At 37.7% G+C, this 14,432-nt stretch overlaps 1 protein-coding gene across 3 annotated transcripts in view; it reads right to left on the reverse strand.

Annotated features, from left to right (window-relative positions):
• Positions 1-831: 831 nt before the first annotated feature.
• Positions 832-14,432, reverse strand: part of MSRB3 (methionine sulfoxide reductase B3) — a 238,147-nt gene continuing 224,546 nt past the window's right edge. For all 3 annotated transcript variants that reach the window (XM_073651711.1, XM_073651712.1, XM_073651713.1), the window contains 2 exons: positions 9,351-9,448; positions 832-2,408 (listed from right to left, as the gene is read on the reverse strand). In XM_073651711.1, coding sequence (XP_073507812.1) covers positions 2,253-2,408; positions 9,351-9,448 — 254 coding nt within the window. In that variant the 3' untranslated portion in view covers positions 832-2,252. The remainder of the gene's footprint in view (positions 2,409-9,350; positions 9,449-14,432) is intronic.

A 14,432-nucleotide genomic window follows, 5' to 3' on the forward strand; every position in this document is an offset into this window, starting at 1 on the left:
AGAAGACACTAGGGCCTTCATTTACCCCACAGCTGCCATAACAACCCAATGGCACTTCACAATCATATTATGGTAGGTGGGTCTACTCAGATGCAACAGGAGGTATTGACCACAGCATCATATAGCTACCTTCCCCAAAAAAAATCACATTTTACACATCTTTTTGCGGAGAGGGGAAAAAACAGACAAAATAAAATATAATCCAATTTTAGCTATCCACTGTGGGAATGAAGGGAGAGTCATGGATTTCGGCAAAGCAAAGAATTCTTAATAGAGATTTCCTATTAAAGGAAAGGGTGTCAGGTATGAGATGTACAGTAGTATCATATATTTCCAGATTACATGGAAGTGTCATTATAAATTACATCTAGAGTGCCTGCTATATTATATCAAAATGTTTGGACCGTTGGATATAGCCACCTTATGTTGGATTTGGCACCCCCAAGTTCACACAATGCATTTTGGTCCAGATTTTGTAAAGTCTTTCACCAGCTAGAGCTCATTTTAATATTAGGACAAAAAACTGATTTTCAAAGTAAATTCAATAGATTCATCAGGTCTATGAGATCTATTTAATAATGAATAACATTTGTATTGTAAAATCTGATGACTGCTAAAGATAGTAAAAAACATTCAATTTTGATGGTCTCCCAACTATTTAACATCTATAGGGATATATGGATATTAATATGTCCAATATTAATTTTGTTAGAAGCTGTGCCAGAGGTGCTTTTACATGTCTTTAGCTAGCAGTGAATTGGCCACACAGTAGACTTCCAATATGACACTGTCGTCAATACATTTTAATTCTACATATAAGGTATATACAAATGATGGTGAAGGTTCAAACTTTATTTTTACAATTCTAAGAAATATATAATTGCAAAAGCATATCATACTGTTACTATTTTGTAACTGTACATTGAAAGCCTGTAAGAAATGTCTCATATAAAATTACAATTTCCATTAACCTTTATTCACATGCTGTCCTGTTCTGAGCAACTCAACAGATTACACATTAATATAGAAATGTGTTTGTGTATTTATACTTAAACAAGTAGTCTTACCGCTGACTTTGTAGAGACGCTAGTTAAACTGTGTTTCTTTCAAAATAAGGTAGACCTTACATTATACAAAAAACATAGATATATATTAGATATAGTGCAGACAGAGATTTTCCTTTTGCATGCTTTTTGTGCAGGCACAAAATGGTATAATGTTTACCCTTTTTTTCTGAGGTCCTTATTTCTGCTGAGCAGCATGCTGTGTCAATGAGATGTCTCCCAATATAGTCTCATGCTTTCACAGAAATACAAAGAGACACAGAGAGAGACAGAGAGAATCTGCAGTTGTCTACAATTAACTATATTATTCTAGGTTTTTAAACATTTTCACAGAGTCTGCAAATAAGGATAAGGCAACTACAGGGCCTCGGTAGATAAGGAATTTGTTACTTTCTCCTAAAAATATATTTCTCAGGTATTTATTTGAACTACTGATTCATGAAAAAATATATATAACAGTGAAGCTTTAACTTAATGACAAAGTTAATATAATATTGTAATTAAGAAATAAAATATTGTATGTCTACTGACATACTGATGACAGCATAGGGCACTTCATTACTTCATAGTTGTAAACTAAAACTATAATGACACCCTGCAAAGTTCGCACAGAATTCTTAAATCTTACAGCTTGTGTTTCATTTTTGTATATGCTATAGAAATAAATATTAGGGTTCTAACCCTGCCAATAGTTCAGCTTTCATTTCCATCCTTCCACTATTTCTTTGGTATTTCATTGTCTATTAAAATGTACATTTTGTACTGTGAAATTGTATAATACACCAAAACACTATGGCATAAAACATTTTAATAAATTGCAATATTTTTGCATAACTTGTAAGTTGTGCAAAAATATTGCTACTTTTGGCAATTTCAACCTAGTCCTGGACAGCTACACCAGTGTGGGCGTAGTATGGTCGGGACGGCATGGGGCTACGACTGTCCATCAAATTCATGAAAAGTTACACCACTCTAATATCGGACTAGACTACATTTCTGGTGGATTTGCACACCGGGTAACAGATGCGCCTTGAAAGTTGATAAAAGTTGTAAGACACATTGTTTGGAGAAGCATAAAACATAACTGGAACTAGTGAATTTACAGTGAGTATGATATTCTGGAAAATTATTCAGAAAATGGTCAGTCCAGAAAATGCCTGTGAAACCCTACACTGATAAGTACACTTTTTACAATTCAGTCTTTCCAGGTAATTCTAAGGAACTACTTCCCTCAGCGCCAGCTGACTCTTCTGGTATGAAGTTCAATGATGCGGAGTTTATGCAGTATCTTTTACCAGTTGGGCGTGGACCATCATCAAATATATGACCGAGATGAGCACCGCACTACAGTAAGAAAATGTTAAAAGTTAATTCTTTAAAAATGAATGAACAGCTATTACTAGACATAAAATATATAATATTCCATATCTGATTCTACAGTATATTGATTTCTTCTCTATGGAAAATCCAGTTTTCTGTCTATAGCCACCACGTATCCTCCAGTGTACTACACCAAAATAAAATAATTAATAATTAAATGAGCGAGTATGTTCGGTTAACCCTTTCGGCGAGTATGCTCGGACGAGTACCTTCAGCGTACTCGGTGATATGTTTGAATCACTCCCGTGTGCATGATTTGCAACTGTTTGACAGCTTTAATACATGTGAGGAATGCTTGTTTCTTAAGCATTCCTCACATGTATTAAAGCTGTCAAACAGTTGCAAATCATGCACACGGGAGTGATTCAAACATATCACCGAGTACACTGAAGATACTCGGTATTCGCCCGAGCATACTCGCCGAAAGGGTTAACAGGAACATACTCGCTCATCACTATTAATAATGCGTATTTTATTGATTTATAAGTTTATGGCTAGCAAAACAACTGAATGCTACTAAGAATATTGTTGAACACTAAGTGTTAAATACAATATTAAGGTTCAAGAACTCACTTCGGTGATATCACACGCATTGACAGTGCTGCAGCCAAACATTGAGCTCTGCGGCTTGTGCCATTTACATTGGTAGAGCCGCTGTGCTTAGGTATTGGCTGCAGCACTGTGAAGGTGATGTGATCGTTGAAACTGCAAGGGTAGCAGTGAGAGGCATTGATGGACCCCTTACCTGGTGTGCGTGACATCACACAGACAGTGAGCAATCAATCAAGCTATAGAGGCTAGTTCTAGGGAAACAACCCTGGGAGGCAGATGTTCCGGAAGTGCTCTGTTATGTCCAAAGCACCTAATGCCTCATTTGCATATTAAAATGCTGAATTTTTGGGAATGAAGCAACAGATAGAAGATATAAGGGTGTCAATGAATTTATCTTTCAAAGACCTGCATGCCCATCGATGCAATTTGAGGGTACGAGTTATCTGACAAATAGATTTCATTTAAAGGAGTTCTGTATAAAAAGATATGTATTTTACAGAATATTAGAAGGTCACACATTGCAGATTTCATATGGATACATTCTGGAGCAAATTTACAAGTATCTGCAAGAAAGTTTGCAGTGGCAGACCACATAACATCTTACAGATCTTGCTGCAGATTTCCCTGCAGAGTGGCAGTGGGACAAAAAAAGATATTCAACTTTGCTGATGATTCCTCCCATCCCAGCAGAGGCAACAAGAATCAAACTCTGAGTGAGTTATTTCAGCCATGTACGTTTTACTCAGAAACCCTGTGAGTGACCTGTCAATCAAGGGAAGCAGGGCAGGGTAAAATGGCAAGAGACTTGCCTCATACTAGTCCTCTGAGACACATAGTCCACAGCCAGCTTTTCACAGTATGTTTTCTCTTGGTTTGAGCAATATGAATCAGCTGAAAGGTTCCTTTAATATGGTTTTTAAAAATTTGTCACAAAGGCATTAGGCAATTGAATAACAGTTGGCTAATTCTAGTAGCAACTGACTAGGATGGTCCTGCAGCTACAGTACATGCTTTCAGAATCCTACACTTAACCTATAACATAACAGATAAATGTATACTACAAAGCGTTAAAACTTGATGTGCTGACCACTGTTATCGCTAACCTGTTTGCTCTGGAAAGGAAATAGTTAATACACCATATGAGCCCAATAACAACTTTACCTGTCTGGGAAGTTTTGAAATTTTAACTATCATTTACAGAGATCAGAGCTTAGAGGAAACAGTGGTATTAACACTTTCTAACATACACTTACAGATGTATAAAACCATTTAGTTGAAGCTTTAAAGAATTTTCCAACGAATATGTTTGTATCATTGTGATTAACTCCTGCTCCAAAAGTACAGTCAGAGAGATGAATGTTCATATAAAGATACAGAAAAGTCCGTATTGACCAGCCATGTGAGACTTATTCTATTTACTAGATTGTTACAAGAGCCACTGGTCAGAATTGAATCCCAATGATTTGACACTTACATGGAAGATGCTATCAATATGAATTACCTGACTCCATAATGAAAAATTATTTACAGACTAGAAGTTACTTATTGGAACTAAGTAGCTGTTAAGGTGAACCTGTCAAGTCCAGAAACACAATTTGCCTGCAAGTACAGGGGTGATCTGCAAGTAATTAGCTTTCAATTCTATGCAGCTGACAAAGAAAAAATAAAGCTATATTCTCCTTGCAGCCACTTACTTTAAGGCATCAAGGCAGTGCAAGTGGCTGCTGTAGTCACCTCTCACTATACAGTGAACACCCTGTAATCACTCCCCCTGCACCTTGATTAACAGCTTACACTGCACACTCACCCTGAAGAGCAGGCTGTCAATCAATGTATCAGGAAGTGATTACAGTTGCACTAACTGTATATTGAGTGTAAGAGCCCCTGCACCGATCTGATTACTGAAAGCCAGTGATTGCAGGGAGAATAAAACTTAATTTCTTCCCTATAGCCACTACTCCAGTAAACCAGCTACATGGGATTTAAAAGCTGTTTACCTGAATTACCCCTATATCTGCACGTAAATAGCATTAGTGCACATGTTAGGTTCTATTTAACTCATTCATTTTACAATTCTGACCAGTGTCACTTTATGTGGTAATAATTCCAGTGATTCTGAGAATGTTTTCTTGTGACACATTGTACTTCATGATAGTGGTAAAATTTGTTCGATATGACTTGCTTTTATTTGTGAAGATATCGGAAATTTGGAGAAAATGTCGCAATTTTCAATCTTTTAATTGTTATGCCCTTAAACCAGAGAGTTATATCACACAAAATAGTTAATAAACAACATTTAACATGTCTACTTTACATCTGCATCATTTTTTAAACGTCATTTTTTTTTTTTGTTAGGAAGTTAGAAGGGTTAAAAGTTGATCAGCAATTTCTAATTTTTCCAACAAAATTTACAAAACTATTTTTTTAGGGATCACATCACATTTGAAGTGACTTTGGGGGGCCTATATGACAGAAAATACCCAAAAGTGATACTATTCTAAAAACTCCACCCATCAAAGTGCTCAAAACCATATTCAAGAAGTTTATTAATCCTTCAGGTGCTTCACAGGAATTAAAGCAATGTGAAAAGAAAAAATAAACATTTTACTTTTTTTTCACAAAAATGTTACTTTAGCACCAACTGTTTTATTTTCACAAGGGTAACAGGAGAAAATATTGTTGTGTAATTTCTCCTGAGTATGCTGATAACCAGTAAGTGGGGGAAAACTACTGTTTGGGCGCATGGCATGGCTCGGAAGGGAAGGAGCACCATGTGACTTTTTGAATGCAATATTGACTGGAATCGAGAGCTAACGCCATGTTGCAATTGAAAAGCCCCTGATGTGCCTAAACAGTGGAAACCCCCCACAAGTGACACAGTTTTGGAAACTAGACCCCTCAAGGAATTTATCTACATGTGTGCTGAGCACAGAATTTTTTCAACGTTGAACTGTGAAAATGAAAGAAAATATTTTTCCCACAAAAATGTTGTTTTAGTCCCAAATTTTTTTAATTTTAATTTTAAAGAGGATAGCAGGAAAAAATGGACCCCAAAATTTGTTGTGCAATTTCTCCTGAGTACACCGATACCCTATATGTGGTTGAAAACTACTTTTGAGGCACAGTGCAAAGCTCAGAAGGAGTTCAGATTTTGCTGGAATGGTTTGAGGGTGACATGTCACGTTGGCAGAGCACCCGATGTACCAGAACAGCAGAAACCCTCCATAAGTGACGTCATTTTAAAAACTTCACCCCCAAATGAATTAATCTAGGGGTGAAGTAATCATGTTTACACCACATGTGCCTCCCAGAATTGTATACCATTGGGCGGTGAAGAAAGAATAATTACATTTTTACCACTAAAATGTTGTTTTAGATGCAAGGTTTTAATAAGCGCTAATAGGATAACATGGACCTAAGTTTGTTGCAATTTCTCCTGAGTGTGCCAATACCCTACATGTAATCGGAAACTACTTGTCAGGCACAGTGCAAAGCTCAGAAGGGAAGGAGCGCCGTATTATAGTGCCGATTGTACTGCTATGGTTTGCAGGTGCCATGACCCACTGGAAGAGCCCCTGAGGTGTTAGAACATCAGAAACCCCCACAAGTGACCCCATTTTACACACTACACCTCTCAATGAATAGATCTAGGGGTTCAGTGATCATATAGACACCACAGGTGTGTTATACAACTTTATACCATTGGGCAGTGAAGAAAAAATAATTACATTTCTACCACAAAAATTTGTTTTAGCCCCAGATTTTAGATTTTCACATGGGAAAATGGGTAAAAATGGCCCTAAAATTTGTCACACAATTTCTGTTGAACGTAGAAATAGCCCATATGTGGCTATGCAGTACTGTTTAGCCACAAGGCAAGACTTGGGGGGGGGGGGGGAGCTATTTGACTCCCGGAGCACAGATTTTCTAGAATAGTTTGCGGACTCCATATACATAGCCTCTAAGTGCTAGAAGAGCAGAATACCCTCCTCAAGTGACCTCATTTTCAAAATTATATCCCTTTGGGAATTTATCTACAGGTGTAGTGATGATTTGACTCCATGGGTGTTTTCCAAAAACAAGCAGTAGTGGATTGAAAATTAGAAATCTGCTATTGTAGTACCCGTACATTGTAGTGCCCAGGACATTGTAGTGCTCGTACATTGTAGTGCCTGAACATTATGCCCAGATCGTGCTTCTGAAGACATACACCCGTAAATTAGGCAAGCTCTCATCGCTACAGAAATGCCAAACATGTGGAAGCTAAATATGGTTTAGGCACAGTGGGGCTACGATGGGAGATGGCATTTAGATTTGGGAGCTCAAAATTTGCTGAATTTCTTTTGAGGGGTGAGGAGCCATTTCGCTTTTCAAAAGCCTTTGTATTACCAGTAATGTGGAAGCCCCCTATATTTCCGTTAACAGATGATGGACCTGAGTAGGCTCTTGCTTTTTTTGTGGATTAATTTGAAGGTTTTGTTGAGAAACCCGGTGTAAGCTCTCAGTGTAGAGCGCAGAATAAATGTGAGCCGAGCCTTACTGCGATCTTTGGGAGGCAGGATGAACAAATCAACAGCAGGTGAAGAATTGATTTTATTTATTTTTACGCTATACTTCATGCGGTATTAGTAATTAGACGACTTTATTCTTCAGGTAGGTGTGATTATAGCGATACCAGATTTATATCTTTTTTTTGTTTGGCTGCTGTCACACACTAGAAGATGCTTTTTTTTTAAAAAAAGTTTTGCATCGGCATATTTGAGAGCTATAATTTTTCCATATTTCTGCTGAATGAATAATGTGAGGGCTTGTTTTTTGCGGGACGAGTTTACGTTTTTATTGGTACCATTTTTGGTCACATAACGTTTTTTGATCGCTTTCCATTCATATTTTTGGGAGGCAGAATGAACAAAAAACAGCAATTCAAGAATTGTTGTTTTTTTTTATGCCGTTCCACGTCTGGTAAAATTGACAAGGCAGCTTTATTCTTCGGGTCAGTGCAATTACAGCGATACCACATTTATATAATTATGTTTTGGCGCTTTTAAACAATAAAGACTATTTTATTGAAAAAATAATTGTTTTACTTTACTTTATTCTGAGATCTATAACTTTTTAATTTTTCCGCTGATGTAGCTGTATGGCAGCTTGTGTTTGTGGAACAAGATGACGATTTCAGAGATACTATTTTTATTTACATTTGTCTTTTTGATCTCGTTTTATTCCACTTTTTGTTCAGTAGTATGAACAAAAGCATAGTGTTTTGCATAGGTTTTTTTTCATAGTGTTCACTGAAGGAGTTAACTAGAGTGACCGTTTTATAGGACGGGTCATTACGGATGCAGCGATACCAAACATGTACTTTTTTTGTTTATTTTTTAAAATAAAAATATGTATTTATGGGAATAATATTATTTTTTTTTACTTCGCTGGTATAAAGCAGTTCTTAGCGTAGCGTGGTGACCCTGATGTCGTCATGACAACCTCGGGTCACCACGGCAACGATCGGGCGGGGGCGCCAATCGGAGGGGAGAGGGAACCCCATCCCTCTCCCTGCCTTCTAAAAATCGATTGCAGCATTTAGGGGGTTAAACAGCCAGGTGCGGTGCAGGCACTGGTCCTAGCAGTCAGAGTTGGGTGTCAGCTTTCATGTTAGCTGAACAACTGGAAGCGAATCGCTTGCGCACCGCTCCTGTACCCACATGATAGCCAGCATGTATCCATATGTCCTAGGTCGGGAAACCCTTCCCAGCCAGGACGTATGGATAAGACTAAGGCTGTGAAGGGGTTCAATGGACGGCAGGATGTTTCTCAAAGTCCATATCCGTGATGCTTATTTTCAAAATGTCAAGGTGAACCTGGGAATATACTAAGAGGAGCAAGGCAAGTACTTTAGCCAAGATATACTGGACTCTGAAAGCAGCAACCAAGGAACGAATAGTGAAAACATGATACAGTATTTTTGGGGACTTTTACATAAAAATGATTTAATGTCTAATAGTAAATCTCCAAACACTACTCAATTCTTAATCTTGTGTTAATTTTTGTAGTACTTTAGTATTAAAACATACATTTTGATTCATCTGTTCTTTTTTCTTGACTTAATGTGAATTAAAAGAAGCAAATTGGCCTGTTTTCTCATTAAAAATAAGAACATTTTAAATTATCTATGTCTGTGTCACAAAAGCAAAGTTTGGGGTCATCAATAGCAATATTCTAAACTTTTAAAACATAAGCAATTAGTAAAAGCCACTTAGTAGACGGAAAGAAAAATTGTGTTACACAGTGTAGTTCAAGGTTGATATGAGATAAATACAATAGTTAGTAGCACTAATGTAATAGAAGGATACTGACCTGACTACAACTCGTTTCTACTCTGTGCATTCCAAATGAAAAATCATCAGTAAGCGTTATGGCTTCTGGATTGACAACATCAAAAAATGACGGCCACCCTGCACACAAATAATAAGAACTCAGATATATGACACATGAAATAATATATAATAAACATCTATATTTATCACCATCTTTTCATTTTTACATATTAGATTTTTCATCAGGCCAAAATGTAAGAACAATACCGATTGAGCAAAGCCATAAAATGTAGCTCACTTAAAAGCATTGTAAGAAAAATAAAATAGGTCAGAAAATGGGCACTTGAAGGGTAGTAGCCACATGTATATTTTTCCCACATTTCCTACAGATATAGCTTCAGAGAAATAAAGTAAATCACATATAGATCACACACTGGGAGTGTTCATCTCACCGGGCAAGAATTAGATAGTCATGGCCGAAAGTGCTAGCACTCTTGCAATTGTTCCAGAAAATTAAGTATTTCTCAAAGAAAATTATTGCAATTAAACATGTTTTGTTATACACATGCTTATTTCCTTTGTGTGCATTGGAACAACACAAAAAAAAACTGAGAAAAAGGCAAATTGGAAATAATTTGACACAAAACTCAAAAAATGTTCAGGACAAAATGTTGGCACCCTCAACTTAATATTTGGTTGCACATCCTTTGGAATAAATAACTGCAATCAATCACTGCTTATAACCATTAACAAGCTCCTAACACCTCTCAACTGGAATTTTGGACCACTCTTATTTTGCAAACTGCTCCAGGTCTCTCATATTTGAAGGGTGCCTTCTCCCAACAGCAATTTTAAGATATTTTCACAAGTGTTCAATGGCATTTAGATCTGTATTCATTGCTGGCAACTTCAGAAGTCTCCAGCGCATTGGTTCCATCCATTTCTGGGTGCGTCTTGAAGTATGTTTGAGGTCATTGTCCTGCTAGAAGACCCATGACCTTGGACGTAAACCCAGATTTCTAACACTTGGTACTACATTGCCACCCAAAATCCTTTAGTAGTCTTCAGATTTCATGATGCCTTGTACATAGTCAAGGCACCCAGTGCCAGAGGTATCAAAACAACCCCAAAACATCTTTGAACCTCCACCATATTTGTCTGTATTCACTGTGTTCTTTTTTTTGTAGGCCTCATTCTGTTTTCGGTAAACAGAAGAATGATTTGCTTTACCAAAAAGCTCTATCTTGGTCTCATCTGTCATTTTTGGGGTTTTGCATGAAATTATGTCCAATTTGCCTTTTTTTTCTCAGTTTTTTTGTATTGTTCCAATGCACACAAAGAAAATAAACATATATAACAAAACATGTGTAATTGCAATAATTATCTGTGAGAAATTCTTCATTTTCTGTAGCGATTTCAAGAGTGCCAACACTTTCGGCCATGACTGTATTATAGGCTGACAAGTAGTGTGCCAATAAGCTAGAAAACTCAGGATTTATAGGCAATGCATGAAATACATGGCTTTTTCAGCAATATGTCAGTTTTAGTAGAGGGACAACATGATGGGTACGCTTAGCAAGTATTGGTGAGATGGCCTATTAGTATTGAGTGTGGGGGTATTTGGAGTGCCAAGAAGTTTGAAATATCATAAACAGGTACATAACCTTTACTGGTCTAAGGGCCACAATGTCAAAACTAAACCGATTGCAATGGATGCAATAAATCTTAAAGGGATATTGCAAACTCAGGTTCCAGTATCACTTCCACCACTCTAATGCATCAGGAGAATGGGAGTCACCTATCCCCTTTTTGCACTCTAGAAGGGAAGACCGCTGCTTTTTCCATTGTAGGCAATTTGAGTTAATGAAACAATGATGTTTTTTTATTGCCATAAACTAAATGAAAATAGCCACATTCATGTGCAGTATGGCCACTTCATCTACTTTTTGCCAGAGTCAGGGAGCCCCATTCTGCCTGTATATGGGGATCCCAAAGATGGCAACACACTGTACCATTAGTACTTAGAGAGACATACTCTTGCACTACATGTCACTCTTTTTTCCCTGCCAAGGAAAATACATGTGAGCAGCAACCAGACAGAAACAAATAGCTCTGATCTGTTTCTTGGGAACCACATAGAATGGCACATTGTGCAGACCTGACCAAAAATGATGGTGTTAACCACTTGGGGTAGCTTTTCTAGTACAAAGAAACCCCACTTCAGGAGCAGGGAGTACAAAGCCAAACACTTGTCTTTGTGCCTTCAGACTACTCAGGCAGAGCCAAGTGAATGTAGATTTAAAGAAAGAATATTTATTACACTGCCTACTTCATAAATGTGAATGTAGTGAGCTGCCTCTTTTGGTGTGAGCAGACATCACTTAATCATTTAAATTACCTGCCACCATGTTTTTGCTATCAAATCTGAGAGAAGAATAATGTAGGAAAAGAGACCCTGATTCCAAAGATGTATCACTTAGTTTGCTGGGTGCAGCAGTCGTGACACAATCAGAGTTCTTAGATGTAGCATAGAGCAGAGCTCAGAAAGCTGACTCCGTCCATACCATAGCACTCTGTGTACATTGTCTATTGACAGTGAGTTGCTTATTTGAGGAGGGGGCGTGGTTGGACGACTTGGCAGGCAGCAGCTAATCTCAGCAATGATAACGTCCTACTGATAAAACCATCATTGTAAGTGAACAACAGTACTCAGCCTAATAAATGACACATCTGTGAATTCAGTGCTTTACCCCTACCTCATGCTGTCCTCAGATTACAGAGCAAAAACCTTTTGACAGATTCCCTTTAAAGGTAACTTATTAGAAAGTTAGTCATAGGCATATTGAAGTTAGACACAGACATTTTTTCATGGAGCTGTGTGATTCAGTCAACCCAGGGTCCATGTAAAAGACCAGGATCTAGGAAAAATATCTGATGGATGGCTCCTCTCCATTCTCCCCCATTTTTCACCCTGTGATTGAAAGATCTCACCTATGTATAGGAAGTGCGACAAGACCTTTGTGCTGGGAAGCAACATTTGTGATATACACAGGATAGAACTCTTGATAAGGAGTAGTACATGCTACCTGACAGTGGATATCATTCCCCTTCAATAAACATTGTCCAATAACTTCCTCTGTTAAGCATCATCTCTAAACACAACTGATTCTATTCCTTTCCAGTGGTTCTTACATTTCAGTTTACTGTAAACATCATATACATTTTGCAATGATAACGTGTTCTACATTCTAAAGCATAATATTGCCTGCATATACACGAATGGCAAGTCAATGCCCCACTTTCTCAGATGATGAGTACATATATGTGGGTTATCCAATTTTTCTGTGAGAACAGATATTTTGATAAAGAAAGAATGCCAATATTGGTCAATATCGGTGGCAAAAAACCCCTGAACTACATGATTGTTTTTCACATTTTTTTTAAACCCTTAGGCTATGTGCCCACGATGCAGAAATGCTGCATACTTTTTACGCTTCTCCCTGGCAGGAAAAACGCATGCGGTTTTTACATGCGCTTTTCCCGCCAGGTAGAAGCGTTTGTCAAGAGTCTTTGCATGCATTTCTGCATGCGGGTTATCAAGCACTTTTCCAAGTGATTTTAGCATCACTTGGAAAAGTGCTTGACAACTTGTTCACACTATATAAATCCATGCAACCGGCATGGATTTATAGTAGTGTGACCAAGTTAGTTAAAAAAAAGAATAAGAATGGTAAAAAATAAAAAAATAAAGCTTATACTCACCTTCCGTTGTCCTCCCGGTGTTATCTCCGCCGCGTCCGGTGTGTTGGGCGGCTCGCGCTGTTGTGAAAGAACTGCGGTGACATCATTGAGTCATGTGATGGGTCACATGACTCAGTGACATCATGGCAGGTCCTTCACAACAGCGCGAGCATTGCAAGAGACCGGACGGCGAGGACAAAACACCGGGAGGACATCAGAAGGTGAGTATAAACTTTATTTTTTATTTTAAATTCTTTTTTTTACAGGTTCTATGGTATCCAGGTCTGGATGAGAGTCTCCTCTCCTCCAGACTTGGGTACCATCCGCACATAGAAACGCATAATATCCGTGTGTACAAATGTACTGACACGGATATTATGCGTTTCAATGCAAGTCAATGGCGGCTGCGGATTTTTGAGCGCAGCATAAATGCTGCAGAAAAATCCGAAGCATGGGCATTGACATTGCGGCTTGTCATTGGGGACCATGGGGGACGGATTACCAAGCGTTTCCCAAGCGTTTACGCTTGGAAAACGCATAGTGGGCACACAGCCTTAAGGACTAAGCCACTTTTGGAGATAGTGACCAAGCCCTATTTTTCAATTCTGACGTGTCATTTTATGTGGTAATAACTCTGGAATGCTTTTATATACAGTAACACAGGACCCGTTGAAGCGGCGGAGCGCGAAACGGCGGTCGTCCTAACAGTGCACCACATGCTCCCCTGCCCATCTGTTTTTACCATGGATCAAGAATAAAGGATTGTTTTTTACATTTACCGGTGAGTGCTACTCTTTTTTTCTCTTGCAAGGGCTTTTATATATAGCAGTGATTCTGAGATTGTTTTTTTCGTGACACGTTGTACTTTATGTTAGTAGTAAATTTAGTTCAATAAAATTTGCATTTATTCATGAAATTATTGGAAATTTGGTGAAAATTTTGAAAAATTAGCAATTTTCAAACTTTGAATTGTTATGCCCTTATAATAGATAATTATACTACCAAACGAAATGGTTAATAAATCATATTAACCATACAGTCATGACCAAAAGTGTTGGCACCCTTGAAATTTTTTCAGAAAATGAAGTATTTCTCACAGAGAAGTATTGCAATTACACGTTTTGTTATACCCATGTTGAATTCCTTTGTATGTACTGGAACAGAACAAAAAATAACTGAGAAAAAAGGCAAATTGGACATAATTTCTCACAAAACCCAAAAAATGGGTCAAACAAAATTTTTGGCACCCCCAACTTAATATTTAATTGCAGCTATTTATTCCAAAGGGTGTGCAATCAATCACTTCCTATTACCATTAACAAGCTTCTTACACCACATTCTTTAGGTCAGTAGAATTACACTGATACCAGACATATATACA

This window comes from Phyllobates terribilis, unplaced genomic scaffold, assembly GCF_046119375.1.
Source record: "Phyllobates terribilis strain yellow unplaced genomic scaffold, ASM4611937v1 Scaffold_11__3_contigs__length_659146591, whole genome shotgun sequence".
Taxonomy (NCBI): Eukaryota; Metazoa; Chordata; class Amphibia; order Anura; family Dendrobatidae; genus Phyllobates; species Phyllobates terribilis.